Below are 19,353 nucleotides of genomic sequence, written 5' to 3' on the forward strand. Positions count from 1 at the left end.
AACTAATGGTGGTGACTGTCAAAAAAGTGTTGTGTAGCTGAGAATGTGCTCTATCAAATAGTGAGATTGTGCTCTTTGTTTCTGATGTAGTTTCTGTGGGAAAAAAATGGGAGGCATTACTTTTGGAGTGACCTACAAAGTGATCTTTGTTACTGTGTGGTGTTAGTCAGAAACTACTAATTTCTCATTTTCAATATTTGCCCTGAAAATAAGAGATTACTTTTCATACGTTTCGTATTACTAGATGAAGTCTGTTTGGACATGGATGCGTTTTTGATACCTGCTTCTTTGCAATGCTGATAGTTTCTCATCTTCGCTTGTATTATGTTTTATGTAACTTCCTGCTTTTAAAGAGGCTACTTCTTGATGAGAGTAGGACAAGTCAGTGACTGATGACTTCGGTGGCTTTACTTTGGTAATAACTGAGTTTCTTAGATCTATTGAGCTGGACATAGTCCAAAAAACACTCAAATTAATGCTTTGAGGACAATGTCTTAATAAATTGCCCTGTCACTGTTTGCTCTGGTTACTTTTTTTCAGCTTTGACCCTGAATTTTGTCAACTTATTTTTGGCCAATGTTTGTCTTCACCAGACTTCAGAATAGTCACTGATAAAGTCCCACTTATTTTTTCCAGCACTTAATATAGTTTTCCTTAAGAATATTAAAATATTTCCCTTTGTACTCTGAGAAGCTTTTCTGAAGCAGATGGTTTGCATGTGCATCTGCTGACAAAATTCTGAATAAATACGAGCTAGAAAGTTGGATGGCTTCCCACACTTAAGATGTGATTCATGTAAAAATGGCAAATGTGCTTCAAGTATTTGAATGCTTGACCTACTACTTCACTGCTAATCTTTTTTTTTTTAGTTTTCTGGTCAGGTGGTTTGGGCTGATAAGAAGTTAACTGTAATATTTAATAGGCTGTGCAAATTCTGTTGCCTGAGTTTTTATGTTTTGTTTAATGTTTACAGAAATGAAGCTGACTGACCTTGAATCTAGTGGAAATACTAGTTTGTCAGCTGTATCACTTTTTCCCCATCCACCCCTCCCATTACTTAGATTGGTTATTTAATGTTGGTAATACACAAAAATGAATAGGTGTCCATTTATATAAAGAAAGTTCATACATTTTTCTCCATATCTCATCCCTTTGCATCTTGTACATGGGGTCCTAGTTTTTCCTCTCTAAAATGTTCATGTTTATGCTAGGGATAGGAGCTTCTAAGTCACTGTCAGCACTGAGCCCACATTAAGTTCTAGAGTATACTTTTGAACTAATTGCAACCTACACTGAAGCACAGCTGTAATACAGTGTGCCTCTGATCTCTGCTGGTTACACAGTGGATGTGTTTTTCTATACTGTGTTCTTAGAAAACAGAAACTCTTTAATGTTCAGTGTAGGTTTTACGGTACTCCTTTGTATTTTGTTGCAGTTTTATCAATCTCTTAATTAAACGGAATGTGAAATGAGGATACTCAGTAATAAATAGATTCTTTCCTTCTTCGGTGCTTGCGTCAAGTATTTTGACCATCTAAAGCATTGCCAAGCAGTAATAATGCAAAACAATTCCTTAATAACTATTGTGGCAATTATCTATACTTACACTGCAAGACTAATAATGCATAAGTTCTTTTGTAATGCTGTATTTGCATTGCTGACTGAACTGTCTGTCTACTGAATGGTGAGCTTGCTTTTTTAATAACCTTTTTTTTCTACAGGACAACTTGTCAGCTTTGTGTTGCTCTTTCAGGGAACTTCCAGCATCTTCCTTGCAGACCATACTACAATGGTCTAAGATATTTCTAATATCTTATATAAGTTAGGTTTTAAGATTAATTGAAAATACTGGGTGGTATAATTGTTGAATTTCTGATAGCAGATTATCCTTGTACTGTTGCTGTATGTGTATTAGAGATTTACCTTGCTTTCAGATGTTTCAAGCAGGAATTGCTAAGTGTTTGTTTCTCTATAGGTTGGAAATTACAAGCGGACAGTAAAGAGAATCGATGATGGTCACAGACTTTGCAATGATCTCATGAATTGTATTCATGAACGTGCACGGATAGAGAAGGTCTATGCTCAACAACTTACAGAATGGGCAAAGAGATGGAAACAGCTTGTGGAAAAAGGTAATACATCCTCATTTTGAACTCTGAAAGATTTCTCAAATAGAAAAAAAAAATGAATCTTCTTGGTAAGTTGAAAGTAGAAATGTTTAGCTTAAATGGAACCTTTGCAAATGGCTCAGTAGTGTAACAAATGAGTCTTTCAAAGATCAAGCTTTCCTTGATTAAGACAAAGCAAAACAAACAAAAAAACACGAAAGACAAAAACTTAGCTCTTTTCTAATTTGCTGTTTTCTTATGGAAGCAGGTGAATATTGCTTCCAATGTCAATGTATCCAAATAAATTCAGTTCTACACATTAGCTGTTTCTAGGTAAATAATGGTAGAGAACACGCTGTTTGAAAAGTATGTCTGTCTAAAAAGGTGTCAGTGGTTGTTGGGGAATCAATAATAGAAAAGTAGTGTTTTAATGAAAAACTGATCTTTTAGCATTTTAGTATTTTCTGAGTTAGCTTTTCTTTTCCTGGTTGTCCGTGCTTCAAAAAGTATGTTGAGAAACTGAAGGCAGTTCAGAGAGGAGCTAGTAAGTGTAATATCGGCACTTGCGGTTTAGGGAGATGCAGGCCAGACTAAATGAATATTATTTAAGTATGATTTTAACATGTTATATTCTAAAAGTATCTTTAAAAAAAAAAAATCCCTTTTCTAGATTTGCATAATTATCTAGGAATTCGTATTTAGAAATGAGTGTAAGTCAATAGCTTCAGGTAGTCTCTTGGGAATATGAGTTCCATGTGGGTGATGGTTATTGAGAATGACACTTTCTGTTGTGTTTAGGCCCACAGTATGGAACAGTAGAAAGGGCTTGGTGTGCTTTTATGTCAGAAGCTGAAAAAGTGAGTGAACTACATCTAGAAGTAAAAGGTTCACTGATGAATGAAGACTTTGAAAAAATCAAGAACTGGCAGAAGGAAGCCTTTCATAAGCAAATGATGGGAGGATTTAAGGAAACCAAAGAAGCAGAAGATGGATTTAGGAAAGCTCAGAAACCTTGGGCAAAAAAGCTGAAAGAGGTACAGCAGTAGATTATGTATTAGATATCTTGTGTTACAATATATTAATGTCTCAAATCTCTGTAAGGGAGTAAACTCCCTATTTTCTCTGCTGGACCCTCCTTTCTCAAAAACATCTCTTGCTTTCTGTCCTCTTCTGAAAATAAGTATTTTCTTTTGGTCTCTCTTAATCTTCATGTCTTCACTGAAAATCTGGAAAAAGTGGAATTTAAGTTATTTCAGTAATATCTGGTCCCATGCACTGGAAAGAAATGATCAGGGGAAAAGTGTTTGCAAATTTTCTCCTCGTCCTGCAACGTTCTTAAATAACAGGTTTGTAGAAGAAGGGGAGCAGAGGAACATGGGCATGAGGAAAAATTGTTGTACTTGAGATTTCCTGTAAACCTTTCTTGAGCCTTTCTTCACTTCTCTAAGCTTTTATAAGTGATATTTGTTGTATGGTGAAATATGTTGATTTCAAAGTACTATAATAATTTTCTTACATTGATTATTGTGTAGTGTTCGATCCTTGGCTTAAATAAGAAGTGTACCAAAAAAAACCCAAACCAAACAAAAAAACCATACTGAAACAAAACCATCACAGTTGTTGTATAAAGTGTCACAGATGTAGAGGTTCAAATCTTCTTTTTAGGTGGAAGCTGCAAAGAAAGCATACCATGCAGCCTGTAAAGAGGAGAAACTGGCTATATCTAGAGAGACAAATAGCAAAGCTGATCCAGCATTAAATCCTGAACAACTCAAGAAATTACAAGACAAAGTGGAGAGAAGCAAACAAGATGTACTAAAGGTATGACTAATATATAGCTTGTCAATATCTAAAAATTTTTTTTTCCTCCTGAATGTGCTGTAGACTGCAGCACAGCTTAGTCTGTTATGGTCCTATGCCAGAATTTGGGATTTTTGACAGAGCGTGTCATTGCTATGTTCATTTGTGAAGAACAGATAATATAACCTGTATTTTACCTAGGTACTTTGAGTAGGGAAAGAAACAGAATAATACAAGAGTTAGTCATATTTGGTAGTGAGGACTGTGTTATTTCATTTGAGAGAACATGAGATAGATGCTTAAAGTGTGCTGGCATCTAAAGTTGTCGTCATTCCTGACTGTGCAATGTGTACTACTTAAAAATTATTATTGAAGGAAATGGAGCTGATGCCGTCTATTTAAATACAGTAGATGTGACTTTTTTTTTGAGTTAAAAAAAAAAAAAAAAAATCCCTTTGTGATGTTGGTCTGTGATCTGGATGGCCAACATTATCTTTGGTGGGATCTCTTAATATCTCTGGACTACTGCTATAAGTTAATCTAGAGTCCAAAATTCTGTTTGTTAGCTGAGCTCGCTAGATTTGTGACTTACGTTCACAGGAATGTATGCAATTACACCTTTTTCTGTTTGTAACTCACAGTGAACTACGTAAACTGCTGAAGGGGAAATGCTAACACTTTGAAATTATTTGGAGATCTTTAACTAAGAGACCCTGTAAATTGAAAGACCACTTACTCTTATACTAAATGCCTTCTTTGTTTTTTATCTTTAAGATTATATTAATGTTTTTCATGATTTCTTTTAAGAAGCTGGAGAGGAAGCTTAGGCGTTTATTGGAATTGTTTTGTTATTTTGTTAGGTAGCTCTCATCATGATCAAACAGGTACTGGTGGTAATGCAGAGAGAATGTGATATGGTGTATTTTAGTCCAGGTCTTGCCTATTACTATATTTGTGGGTCTCGTAGGACTGTAGTAAAAATATTGCTAACTGATTTTTTTTTTATTCCTTCTACCTCAGACAAAAGAAAAATACGAAAAATCACTGAAAGAATTAGATAATGCCACTCCTCAGTACATGGAAAACATGGAGCAGGTATTTGAACAGTGTCAGCAGTTTGAGGAAAAACGCTTACGTTTCTTTCGAGAAGTGTTACTGGAAGTTCAGAAACACCTTGACTTGTCTAATGTTGCAAGGTAAAACTGTGCAAGACTTCAAAATTAGTGCTTAATACTTCTGAGCAAAAAAATAATCCATGCTTCAAGTAGGTTGGTTTAAAATCTGACTTAATTTTAGTTGCTCAATTTACTAAAAGTGGAATACGTTATCTTTTTGTCTTGTCTGAGATCTGGTTAACATCTATCTCTAGCATTTGCTAGTTATCTTAGCAGATTAGTTATCTTTAGAGATACTAAATGAACAGGTAAACTCTCACTGTTGATATATGTAGATCGCTCCAAAAGTAATGCCTCCTATTTATTTCTATGGAAACTGCAACAGCTAAAAAGAACACAAACCACTATTTGGTAGAGCAAATTCTGAGCTACAAAACACTTTTTCAACACATTCACCACCTAGCTGTGTGTTTTTTGCCAGTGGTGAACAAGAGTGTGCATGCTGTGCTCATGAAAATCTGTACCAGCAAATGTGTACCACTGTTGCTGTCACCACTGCTGAAAGCCACCACTCACCACCACACTGTGCTCACATCCACTGTTTGGTCTCCGTAAATGTTCAGCAAGCATCAATGAAAGTCAATGGCATTTTTTCTATATGGAGTAATTCAGTGGCTTCCCTTTGCTTCATGCACGCATGTCAAACACCATTTTGTCAGACTGTCCCTCTGCTGCCATTTGTCACAAAGCAACGAAATGTAAGGGAATATTGATGGGAAGGTTCAGCCTCTACTGTTATACCATCAACATCCACCTCTGATGCCTCAAATCAACATAAAATAGGAGGCATTACTTCCAGAGATGCTCTTATAATTCTAGAGTTTGTGTGCTGTGGTCTGGTAGGGTTTCACTAAAATCCCTTTAGCTTGTCAATGGACTCATAGTTCTGCATCACTTTTAAGACCTTGTATCTGTTGTATTAACACTTCTTCATCTGGGTTCCATATTATACCATATTGATCCTTTTGTTGAAAAAGAAGCCTGTTATATTTGTAGTCGGTCTGTAGAGCAAGCATGTCACATGTGTGGTTTAGGACAGGGGATCAGAGTCGTATCTGCAGCATGACTTCTATTCTGTGTAATCCTTCATCATAACAGAGTTCGACTTAAATGAAGAAGAATTAGACCAAAATATGAGCAGATGCAGCAAGGTTCTTTTATATAGCATTTGATATTTTATGTAAATAGTGTCGTTATTAAGATCACAGTATCTAAACAGTAAAAGCTGTTAGCAGGTATAAGAAATACACATTTTCTTACGTGTCTTTTTAACTCATTTAACTCTGCTTCAGGTTGGAGACTTCTATTTTCATAATGAATTATAAGTCTAATTGGATTAAGACAGGAATTTCACAGAATTGCAGAATACCTAGAGTTGGAAGGGGCCTATAAGGATCGTCAAGTCCAACTCCAGGCTCCACACAGAATGCTGTGAAGTTAACACTGAATACAGTTACTACTACCTTGTAGGCAAGCTTTTAAATTCAAAAAAGTTCAAGGTAGACATTTTGTAATTTAAGTACATTCTGAATTAAGTACTACATTTACTGACAACTATTTAAGATACTTTACAAGAGAGTAATAATCCATCTTTCAAATAAGGATGTTATTTCACTGTTTTTTACAGGCAGTTACTGAGTCTGTCCCACAGTTTTAAAGTCTGTCTTGCAGTGTTTTTTCCAATACATATATATATATATATATATATATATGTAAATGCATATATAATATAAATGAGTCTAGGGAATTTGCCACGTTTCTACATTTGTGCTGAATTTGAAGACAAATTTGTTTTGCAGTTACAAAAATATCTACCGTGAACTGGAACAGAACATAAAAACTGCAGATGCTGTTGAAGACTTGCGGTGGTTCAGAGCTAATCAGGGTCCAGGGATGTCAATGAATTGGCCTCAGTTTGAGGTAAGATCAGAGTATGGAAAACCCACACTTGTTTTTATGTTCTTTTTTTTTTTTTTCTTTTGCCAGTTTCCTTTTTGACATGTTCCTTTCTGGTGAGACTCTTAGACTCGAACAACTTCTAGCAGTTAATTTTGTTATCTTAATAATTTTTCTTTTCTTTATTTCTGTTGGGTTCCCTCAGCCTCTATTTTTGGAGGTGATTATATCAAATACCTATTTAAAGAGTAGAGAGGTAAAAGCAGACTTTTTCTTTTAAAATGAAGTCATTACTGAAGTTATTAGTATGTGATTCTCCCTTTTGGTGTCAGACTTAAATTGGAATTTCCTTGTTATTGAGTAGACAGCAAAGACTGTTGAAATAGTTAAAATATTTCAAATTGATTCTGAAAATGTAGAAGTCTTGAACTAGTTTTTCTCGTACCACTATATTAAAAACATAATATTGCACCAGTTATTTTATTGCTGGATTCAGTTTTGAAAGGAAAAGGGAAGCTTTTGAGGAGTGTTCCACTAACTTAGCTTACAAGAAACAAGTTCCAAATTCTGTCAGTGCAGAATCATACTAGCAGATTATCAAAAGGCTGGTATTGGAATGAATTTCTGTATAGAATTATAAGTTCAATTGAAATAATTTCTGGGCATTCAATTAATGGATTGGAAACTTCAGTTATTGAGTGTAAAGTGAACGTTCAATAACTTCTAATTTTAAGGTTTGGGGAAGAAAGCTCGTATTAGTACTGCAGAATTTCTTTGCCTGAAACACTGAACTACAGTTAGTGCTGTGTGGGGAAATAGCATCCATTTTCATTAACATCATAATTAATACATGAAATTCCGATGTTACTATTTTTCTAATCAAGTGTTTTTTCACTTGCACGCTACAAGGATGATGTAAGTAAAAAACAAAAGTCATGATCAAATGAATATGAAATGTCATTATAAAGTACAAATGTACTTAGGTCAGTGATCTTTATATTTTGGTAACTCTGAAATCCATATGTATTTGTAAGAGATTAAAATAAAGAGGTACGTCTGAAAAGTTGGCCAGAAATCACTCATGACTGATCATGCTACTTGTATAAACAAGTAGTAATAGCATCTCACAAAAACTTCATTTTCTTCTTAATATCTCATAGTTTATCTTTTGGATAGTAAACCATCTCCTAAATTTTTAACTTTTAACATGTTTTCTGAGATGAAACATGTCTAAGCATAGGATATTTGCTTGTGTCCAGTTTACTCTCTGTTCTCTGCTTTATATCTGTATGTGGCCTAGTTGACTTGAAAGGTATAACTTCTGTGTAGGTCTCATCATGCCTGTTCATCTGCCTTCTGAAACTTCTCAGTGATTCAGAAGATCAAGGAGGGGATACTTAACAAATGACATCATGAGTCCTGTCAACAGTTGTGTTGATTTGAGCTCTTTTGGTTGGCTTTTAAGGACAAAATATTTGAGTGCAATACCCTAAGGACTCATTCGCATTTTAGGGACAGGAGAAGTTATATACAGTGAGTTGAAAAATGAACTCCATTGTAGGTCAATCCTGCAGCACTTCTTGAGAAGTAAACTTGTATCTTAAAGTAGACTAATACTAGTAGTAATACTTCAAAAGGTAAACCTAAAATTTAATTTTAAAAAGCCAGATGTCTTGGCATTACTTGAAACAGTAAATGCTCTCAATACAACTTTTAAAGAGTTGCACTGAGCAATTCCTTTGATTTCTCCAGTTCTCTACCAGATGTCTGGTATTTTAAGTCTTTTCAAGGTGTGCAGAATGTTAAGCAGGGAAGTACAGGTCACTTTGGGATTTGTGAGTAGTAAAGATTTGTTTGCATTGCTAAGATAGGAACTAGATGAGGACTATACCAAAACATGTAGAGTAACTTATCTTTACAGTAACTATTTGTAAGGCTGTATAAATGTATGTTTCATAACACAGTCTGAAAAATTAAATGTGGCAATTACATTTCTCAATCACTTTTTACATTCGTTGATAGGAGTGGTCTGCAGATCTGAATCGCACTCTCAGCAGAAGAGAAAAGAAGAAAGCTTCTGATGGAGTGACTCTGACTGGTATTAATCAGACAGGAGATCAAGTTTCACAGCCTAACAAACATAGCAGGTATTTTTTTAAATTATTTTTTAGTTATTTTAGTTATTTAAGATAACAGAGACATAGGATCAAAAAGCCACTGGCCAATTAAATGTTACTTGTCTGTGAGCGTTCTTAAAATAGCTTTCTGCAGCTCACAAAAAGATTTTGGTGATTAATTCTCCATTTTACATTTGTCTCTCCGCTGTGGATTATAAGAAACTGAACTGTGTAGCTGATTGGATGGTTGGTCTGTTGCTATTTTTCTATCTGTAGAAATGACAATTTTTCTTTGAAATCTTAGCTTGCAAAATGCTTAGTGACTTCACCAGTCTGGATGCTGTTAGTCCATGGCTGTTAACAGCAGCTTCCTTAGAAAGCAATGTTTCTAGTTCTGGAGGAGTGTATAATATTGTGGGACTGTCAGAACTTTCTTGGGTCTTATGCTACCTTTGTTGTTGTTCTTTTTGTTGTTTTTTTTATGGCTGAAGAAAGGGTCTACTAAAAATTTACTTAGTGGTAAAAACACTAATTCGTGTCCTCTTAAACAGATAGGGTCACCATAATGCTCTTTCTTTTCCAAATTAGCAGTCTTAGTGTCCAGAGTAACACAGTGCAGTCAGTACAATCAAGTTACAATCCCTTTGAAGATGAAGAAGATACTGGGAGTACTGTCAGTGAAAAGGAGGACAATAAGATCAAAAAGTTGGTGAAAAGTTGTTTTAATTGTTTTTACACTTTCTCTATCCAGGGTTTTCAATTTTCAGTTTCTATAACGCTATGCTGGTGGGTGCATGAAGTCTGTTTGAGAGGTTTTGTAAGCTACACTGTAAACTAACTTGTCTCTCCTAACAGATGCCGCATCTGTTGCCCTGATCTTTGGTTTGAAACTACTGGGCCTATTGGCAGTTGCTAACAGAACTGCTGTTGTTTTTTCCTTCCTAAACCAGTCTTTTAAAATGTGGATTTTTTTTTTCTAACAAGAATGCTCTTGGAGCTTTACTCCTATGTGTGTTATTGGTGCATAAGTCTGCTTTTATGATAGCTTTCTTTTTGTTTAGGACCTTTTCAAACCACTGTCTTTTGCTCCATTATGCCTGCCTAAGGATATCACTGTCTTAAATGACATGCACGTACTCAGCAGTGAACTCTTCTTTAAATGATCAAGTTGTCACTCTGTAATGAAGCTTTTATATTGGTGGATTGCAACATACAAAAAGTTAAAATAAATTGTAGGGGGTGCACAGAGGAGTGAAAGAGATTTTGAATGCAATTTAAATATCTAGTTCCTCTTATGTACTACCTTCACAGCTTTTAGCTTTCTAGAGTAAATAATATCATAGATTCTACAGATTTCTTGTTAGAGAAATTTCATGGAGTTTATAGGAAAGTTGTCTTCGATTTCTGTTTTTTTTCTTTTTATTTTTTAACTTTGAATATATTCTAAGAATGTGGGTTTTTTTTCTGAATAAGATATTGCCAGCTAAAGGTAGATAAGCAGAGAGAAATTTTCAAAGCCAAGCTTTAACAGAGAAGTTTAAGCTTAACTAAGGATACTGATATCTCAGGGATACTTCTAGTCTCTTAGTGTAAGAGCAGGAAAAAGTAATTTAAAAATCTGTTTTTAGTGTTAGCAGCTATGAAAAAAACCAAAGCTACCCTACCGATTGGTCTGATGAAGAGTCCAACAATCCCTTTTCTTCCACTGATGCAAATGGAGACACCAATCCATTTGATGAAGATACTTCTCCTGCAATGGAGGTGAGAGTGCGTGCACTCTATGACTACGAGGGCCAAGAGCAAGATGAACTCAGCTTTAAAGCAGGTAAGTTTACAGTGTGCACTTAAAGCACTTCATCAAAAGGAGAAATGGGGCAACTAAGGACTTTTACTCCAGAGCATTTCCTTTTTTTCTGTAATCACCTGTCCCTCTGAATGTACAACTCCCCTACAGGATCTTGTCTAACCCACACTCCTAATAGTGCTTCTTGCTATCACATGTTTGAAAGTACTGACTTGTAATCTGTTTGGAATGTATTGGAATGTATCTGTTTGGGATATTCTTTTTACCATTTTGTGTTAAATAAAACAGGGAGCTGCAGTTGATTACTTTTTCTCCTTTTCCTAGCTGATGACAGTAACAGCTGCTGCTTTTAGCTGTCTATAAATGCCAGCCCTACAAAGATGTTATTTAAAGGAAAAGGCTACAGCTATGCATCTTAAAATAATATCTAATCAACTGATATTTTTTTTCCTGTCTAAACTGGGAGCATCCACTTTTTGGCCTCTTATTTCCTACACCGCTAAGGTGGTGGTGGTGGTGGTGTTGTTGTGGTTGTTGTTGTTTTTTTTAAGCTGAATACTTAGTCATAGATTGATAAACATTTTCTCCTTCAACACTCCTCAGCATATCTACACACAGTAGCCCTACTGTGTTTTACTTGTTTACTTGGTTTTGTTGCTTGCCTTATATTAGAGTACACTGTCTGGACATCTCCCTTCTTGAGATGTTTTATTTCCTTTGAGTCATTTTACTTGATTGTAGGAGTTGAGAAAACAAAATACAGACAGTGGACTGGAGAGACACATGTGACAGTTTCCCAGTTACATCTTTCCACCCTTACAAATTTCACACAGGGTTATGATGATTGTATACCATGAATGCTGCTGTTTTCATTTTGGGCTACCTGCAGTTGCGTGCTGAGTGAGTGCCTGGGTGTCTTCCTCAGCCTTTAATAGGAGACTTCAAGTGTTTTTCATAATCTGACCAACCCAGAGGCAGCACCCTGTATTGGTGGAAGGCAAAATCTGCACTTTTTGAGCTCCGGTATCTATCTTGTTTTGCCTCAAACTGCACACGGTAAACAGGAACTCCAGAATAAGATGGTTTTTTTCATAGTAGATTAACAGAACTTCAGTTTGTAAAAGTGAGATTGATTAGATTGTCAGTCTACTCCTTTCACCTTTGCTTGTCACTTGCTCCCTTCTCTAAGCTAGCACAGTTGCAGAAGACAAAGAGGATTCAAGTGATAAAATGTCTAAGAAAACTTCATTCCACTTTCCCTTCAGTATTCATAAGAATTACGCTATTTCATCTGCAGTGGGTGTTGGATGTTAGAGCTGAAAGTTCCTATTTAAAATAAGACAGTGATGTAGTGCTTATCAGTGAACTGTTAGTATTCCATTTTGCATATGGAGAAAGGTGGTGCTCAGAGCTGCATGTAGATGGAAATGTTTTTATGAATAAACAAGTCCCATAACCCTGGTGAGACTGTCTGTTCACTCTCTTCTCCCCTCTTTTAATAGTAAAACTTTACATCTTTGGCTTATCTTTGTAGACAAATAATTTGGACTTTGAAAGAAGAGAAATTGGTTGGCTTTTAACTTTGTTAAATTGTGCACTGACAGAAGGATAGTAGTAACTAAACATCTGGAGCTTTCTCTGAAATGCACAGAAGCTAAAACTACTGTTCATTCTGTAGACTTTGACTGTTCATTTTTTTTCTTGGAGGGGGATGGAAATAAGTTAACCTTCTTGAAATTTATGTATTGTACCTGTCAAGCCATTCTGGCATTCCAAAGGTTTACAATAACAAAGATTTTCCATGACAGAACCATGCAATGTTTTTACACATGGACGTAATGGTTAAATATAAAATTAAACATTCTGTACATTTAGTACCAGCTGTTAGATTTGTATTAAACTACTTGAATGAAGTGGCTCTCAATGTGAGGCCTGTAGAAATAAAGTACAAGTATGAACAGTAAGAGGAGTATTTAGACTTAACTTAAAAACTGCTTAATACCTTTGAAGGAAGAGCATTAAAAAACATTATAACAGCAGATCATGATTTTATCAATCAGAAGAGAGGGATCATGCTAGGCTATGAACCTCCTTTACAGGGGAAGAATTACAGAATGCCTGAAGTCAAACTTTTTTTTTTTCATTCATTTTTTTAGACACAAATATTGAAGTGACTAGGTTTACACTGAGTGTACAATAGACTGGATCAGGCAGGAGCCAGTTTAAAATGTGTTCTATTCCTATGTTCCTATGCAGACTATGCCTAGAGTCGTAAGAAGCTGTCAGCAGGCAATTAATGCATGTTAGGGATCTGTTTTAATGTATGAGGATATTCTCCAGAGGAATTTCCTTAGGTATTCAAAGAATTTGCCTACAAAGCTTTTGTGATCACTTCTAGCCACATGCTGTAATACATAGGCTTTGTGCAGTGTCCATCAAATGTACTGTTTTTTCTATAGTCTTGAAACTCTCCTTTTCATTAGTGGAATATGTTACACATCAGGTTTTTTTTGTTGTTGTTATCAGCTTTTGTTCTCTTGGTAAGCAAATATGGTAGGCTTCCAAAGAGGAGGAATAACTTTACCCATATTTTATGAGAGGTTTTATAATCGTATAACTGCAGGGAACATGACCATTTAGCATGTCTAGTTTTCTGCCATGGCTGAGACTAAATAGCTACAGTAAATGTAGACCAGGCAGTGTTGTCAAAATGTGTTAGTATACATGCTATCTTCCTTGCATTTGTAAAGACTCTTTCTGTTATAATCCTGTTGTGCATATGATTGCCAAAAGTGATAATACTTTTAATAAACCTCCAAGGTCACTGGTTTAAAATTTTGCAAAATATCTCCATACGTCAGGTATTTGTTCATAGCTTTCTTTTATTATCTGATATACTCACAAACTAGAGATCCCAGAATCACAGAATTGTAGGGTTTCGAAGGGACTTCTGGAGTTCAAATCTAACCCTTCTGCTAAAGCAGGTTCTCTACAGTAAGTTGCATAGGAAAGGTCCAGGCAGATCTTGAAAGTCTCCAGAGAAGGAGGCTACAACCTCTCTGGGCAGCCTGTTCCAGTGCTCTGTCGTCCTTACAGTAAAGAAATTCTTCCTCGTGGTTGTTTGGAACTTCTGATGTTCAAGTTTTTTGCCTGTTGCCCTTTGTTCTGTCACTGCACACCACAGAAAAGAGCCTGACCCACCCACTTGACTCCTGCACTTCAGATATTTACGAACAGTGAGGAGATCACCTTACACTTTTCCTGAGGGCTCCTGGGATGGCTAAGAGTCCCAGGTCTCAGCCATTCCTCGTACAGGAGATAATGCAGGCCCCTGAGTCATCTTTGTGCCCTTCTACTGGACTCTCTTTAGGGGATGCTCAGTATTTTTTGAACTGAGGAGCCCAGAACTGGACACAGTACAGTAGATGTAGGTTCACCAGGGCAGAGCGGAGTAGGAGAATCACCCCCCTCAATCTGCTGGCCATGTTCTTTTAAATCCACTCCTGAGTGCCATTGGCCTTGGTCACAAGAGCACACTGCTGGCTCACAGCCAACTTGTTGTCCACAAGGACCTCTGAATCCTTCTTCACAGATGAAGTTTTAACCTTTTATAGATAAGAGAGCAATTATAGAAGATGTATTATGATGCTTGTTCCATTTCTACAATATATACTGTCTAGGCTAGTTTTTGCTCTCCTAAATATACTAAGACTTCTGTAATACTTTGTGTATTTATAACCATTAGAGATGGGTTAATATAATCCCATGTATCTATGGAAATAATTTGACTCAAGGAAGTTGTCTGTGCAAAAATAATTCAGGTGATGTGGCCTTTTATTTGCCTGGTAAACTTTTTGCTGAGGTGGATGTTCATTTGCTCATGTATAGCATCTTGAAGTCTGCAGACTAATGCCTAAGTATTTCCTGAGAATGCAGAAGATTAGAGGTGCACAATGAGGCTATTTTATAGTTCATAAATACCTGAATGGATATTCAGTGTTAGCTCTTGCTATTCAAGTTAGGAAACAAGTTCTTGATTAACTTTTTTTACACCTACAATTCTGCACCAACTTCCAACAGTGTAAAGGTAGGTGTTAAAAGAAAGATGAGGAAAGAAGAGATGTGATAGAGTTCTTATATATATGTATATAAGGTTCTTTTAAATTCTCCCGCATCACAACCTAGTAGTGTAATACTGGAAAGCAGCAAGAATTACTTAAGAGAATTCTTAACTATGTCATTTTGTAATATGTTCTTATCTTTCACCAGCTCTTAAGATAAGTATATATTGATAGTAAGCCTAATGAAATATTTATTTCATTTGTGCTGACCTTTTGTTGTGGTAGGAGCAACAGGATTATTCTGTTTGCTTAGAGGTAGTAGTACTATCCACAACTATCTTTGACTGTTCATATCATAGAATCACCAAGGTTGAAAGAGACCTTTAAGATCATCCATTTCAGCTGTCCATTTGTCACCAGTATTGCCCATTAAACCACATCTCTCAGTACAGTGTCTAAACATTTCTTGAACACCTCCAGTGGCAGTGACTCCACTACCTCCCTGGGCAGCCTGTTCCAGTGTCTTCTCAGAGAAGTATTTCCTAATGTCCAACCTGAATTTCCCCTGGCACAACTTGAGGCCATTCCCTCTAGTCCTATCTCTAGTTACATGGAAGAAAAGACTGTCTCCCACCTCACTACAATCTCCCTTCAAGTAGTTATAGACAGCGATAAGGTTACCCCTGAGTCTTCTCTTCTCCAGACTGAACAGTCCCAGCTCCCTCAGCTCCTCCTTGTAAACCTTGTGCTCCAGATCCCTCACCATCTATCTTTAGCTATACGTGAGCCTTTGACCTTCTAGTAAAATAACATCATATATAAGTTTAAAAAATGGCATTCTTTAGTTTGTTTAAAATGCTGTTTGCCTTTTTGAAATGCTGTTAGTGTAATGTTTTTGTTTCAAAGTGGCTCCTTTCTCACTGCTCTTCTAAAATTGTGAGGTCTTTCTTCCCATATGCAAATTAGTAAATGGCATTAGTATAAAAAGTGTGAAGAGCAGAGATTAGAGACTTTCTGCTGGGAGCTGGTGTGGGCAAGGGGAACAGGAGTGAACATGTAAATAGATAACTGTCATGTTAGCTTTCTATTGTTGTCACTTAGAAGTTCATAGATTTTTTTTAAGAGTGCTGCTTTTCTTTGCAGGGGATGAGCTAACTAAAATGGAGAATGAAGATGAGCAGGGTTGGTGCAAAGGACGTCTGGACAACGGACAAGTTGGTTTATACCCAGCAAACTATGTAGAACCAATCCAGTGACAAAGGACAAAGTTGATACAGAAGTGTTACAAAAGCTCTGCAGACCTGTACAGTATATATTTAAACCAAGAGGAAGTTGAATGATGTATAGAGTGTATATATTTTCATGAAAAGGAGAGAAAGCTCAATACTGAAATTGCAGTGATTTAAAGACAGAACATAGAACTAATTTCATGTGGTTTTCACAGCTTGTGCACAATGCAAATGAAAGGGGTTAGGTGGAAAAAATAGTGATAGGAAAAATACTTTTTAAGCTTTTTTCTTTCCACATGGTCTGTTATTGTGACTCTTAAACATTTTTGTGTTTTCTATGCTTGTGCCTCATCCTACCCGAGGTATGTGGCTTATGCTGAGTTATGTTTAATCGGTTATTTTAAGTGACCTTCAGTAACTTGCAACTTGAATTTTTAAGATTATTCTAGTTAATTTTCTATTTGTTCTTAGCAATGTCTGAAAGATGCAGTATTTTTTTATTTAAATGCTATGTAGGTAAGCATCTTTTTGTATGCTTGGTCATATAATACTTAAATTATGACATAGATTTAGTCAGCAGTTGACTGAATGAAAACTCTTTCCATGGTGTAGTAATCTTTCAATGTTGTCAGCATGGCTCGAAGTTGTAAAACAGATATTATGTGTAATAGCTATCTGTTACAGAAGGTTATTTGTAACAGAGATATCTGCAAGTGTCATGGATTGGGATTCTGTTATGAATGTTGTTTATATGGTTTGGCACTTAAATGAGTTTTCCTTGTAGATCTTAAGTAGCTCTCTATAAACAAAGAGATAAATCATCCATAAGCCCCAGAATACTATCTGTTTCCAGCACATGTGTGCAGGAAAAAAAATCCTTCTAACTGCTAATGATTTTTTTTGTGATTTGAAATGTTAAATCTGTGAAGACTGATTTTTTTTTTTTGAACAAAGATTGTAAAATAGACTAAAAATGCTTTTTATTAAGAGGCTATCTGTTGTGTATATGTACATACAATTTGATATTCCAAAATATAAAGAGCATGGCTATTAGTTATCAAACCTTTTGATGTGGATAAGATTTAGACTTACAAGAGTTTAAATTATAGGTATATTTAAATCTGCTTTCTTGCCATATTCATTACTGTACTATAGACAAAATATTCTGTGATTAGGTTTTCAGAAGTACAGGAAACACACTAACATACTCAAAATCTGTAATGTGGATAAATTTGTGGGTCAACATATAAACTAGCCTTAGTCCTTACATGGATTATTGTAGCAGAACACTGTAAAAACTACATTTGTTTGCAATTACAACTCGGTCATCTGTAACAGTGCCAAATAGTTTGCATTTGTGACATTTAAAACTGGGTTGTAAATTACAACAGATTTGTGTTTAAAAAAAAAAAAATCAAGTATCAGGTGAGTAGATATGCTACTTTAGGAATCTACACTGTAATGAAGCTAACAAATCTATTTTGAGGTAATTATTAAACACTGTTGGTAGTTTTGGATTTTATCGTTTGCTTTTCAAATGTATAGATATATTTAGTCATAATGTTCAATGCATTAAAATGTGCAAGCTCTGAAAGTGGATATATGTCTGTCAAGAAAAACATAATTATTCATTCACAAAATGGTTACTAAATCTGTCAGGAATTACTGCCTTGGGTCTCTATATTGTAATATATTTTAGAAAACAATAAAATCTGTTAATCTCTTAAATACACAGAATGCACTTCATCTTGCAACATATATAAAATACTGTTATAAAGCAAATAGTACACTTGATTGCAATTCAAGATGACAAAATCTGTATTATCTGAAAGTCATAGAGATGGGCATGCTGGCAGTTGCATTGTGCTGCTTAGGCATAGGCACAACAGCTCTTAGATGCTGCAGCAAAATGTTTGTGGAAGAAGAGGAGATTCATGTCTTCTGTGGGTATGCAAAATGTACTACGAGAGCACTTTCCACAGTATTGTCAAGTTTGATACAGATTGTATGAACTAAGCTTTTTTTTTTTTTTTTTTTGTAATATCTGAGTCACTTCTACCTTCTGTGAGAGAGGTCTTTTTTGGTGTTCTTTTTTGCTAACTGCTAGCAGCTGACATAGTCGTGTTTGTGACTGATCATGTCTCTCACATCAATATTTTTTTAATCTAAATAATCCAGTTCTTTATGCTGGGTGTCAAATTTAGTGAAGTAACCATAGAATCTAAGTGGAAACAACCACAGGAGATCTCTAGTTCAGTGGCTGATCTAAAGCACAGTCAACTCCGCATTCAAACTAGGTTGCTCAAGATTTTGGAGCTGGTCTGGAAAACTTCCAAAGGCTGATTTCTCACTTCTCTGTTCAAGCAGTTACAATGCTTAATTATCATTATAGTGGTGTTCTTTCTCCCCTGGCTTTACCTGCAGTTGGAACCCGTGTCTTGTTCTGCTGTGCTTGATGGAGCCTGGCGGGTGTCTTGGTAGCCTCCACATTGCTGCTGGAAGGCTGCTTCTGGGACCCCCAGAATCACTTCTTCTCCAGGCTGAACAAATTTTGATTCCTCAGCCTCTCCTCACAGAGCAAGTGTTCTATCCCCTCCTAATTTGGAAAGTGTTTTGGGGGAAAAATTGTAGGCTATTTTATTAGAAAATGTGTAAAGACAAGCAATTCCTTATGTATAGTCCAAAGCTATACTGAAATTCTTCTTAATTTGTTGCCTTTGTTAAGGCTTTGAGAAGTTGACACCAAAACTTTAGCACACTTTTTTCCCTCAGACTGCTAATTTACTTGTATCTATAATTTTGTATTGTTGTCTACAAATTTGGTGTACATGTATAAGAGTGTAAAAGCAAAGATACACTCGCAATATAACCACGTTGTAACTCGTAATATCTTGGTATAACAATCCAACCCATTGCTATTATCTCTTGTTGAGATATCTGTGGAGTTGCCCTGACGTGCTAAAACTCTTTTTGCCATAGATGACTTGAATATTTTTGTTCTGTTGTCTTTCTACCAATTAAGCCTTTATTCATAACACTTGCAAAGAAGAAAATTAAAGCAGGCTTAAGAATTGGCGATAAGGAGAAACACTGAGTCTTCTAAGGGGAAACCACAGATGAAATGGTTGTGTACTAATCTGATATGATCTTGGTGATTTAAAAA

The 19,353-nt window shown here is 35.8% G+C and overlaps 1 protein-coding gene across 2 annotated transcripts in view; it reads left to right on the top strand.

Annotated features, from left to right (window-relative positions):
* PACSIN2 (protein kinase C and casein kinase substrate in neurons 2) overlaps window positions 1-19,353 on the top strand; it is a 40,669-nt gene extending 21,316 nt beyond the window's left edge. The window contains exons 4-12 of one of the 2 annotated variants that reach the window (XM_010715359.3): window positions 1,976-2,132; window positions 2,907-3,142; window positions 3,774-3,929; window positions 4,929-5,104; window positions 6,883-7,003; window positions 9,002-9,126; window positions 9,685-9,801; window positions 10,725-10,921; window positions 16,105-19,353. In XM_010715359.3, coding sequence (XP_010713661.1) covers window positions 1,976-2,132; window positions 2,907-3,142; window positions 3,774-3,929; window positions 4,929-5,104; window positions 6,883-7,003; window positions 9,002-9,126; window positions 9,685-9,801; window positions 10,725-10,921; window positions 16,105-16,217 — 1,398 coding nt within the window. In that variant the 3' untranslated portion in view covers window positions 16,218-19,353. The remainder of the gene's footprint in view (window positions 1-1,975; window positions 2,133-2,906; window positions 3,143-3,773; window positions 3,930-4,928; window positions 5,105-6,882; window positions 7,004-9,001; window positions 9,127-9,684; window positions 9,802-10,724; window positions 10,922-16,104) is intronic. The other variant, XM_010715364.3, reaches the window with a different exon arrangement.

The sequence above is a fragment of the Meleagris gallopavo genome, chromosome 1 (assembly GCF_000146605.3).
Source record: "Meleagris gallopavo isolate NT-WF06-2002-E0010 breed Aviagen turkey brand Nicholas breeding stock chromosome 1, Turkey_5.1, whole genome shotgun sequence".
Classification (NCBI taxonomy): Eukaryota; Metazoa; Chordata; class Aves; order Galliformes; family Phasianidae; genus Meleagris; species Meleagris gallopavo.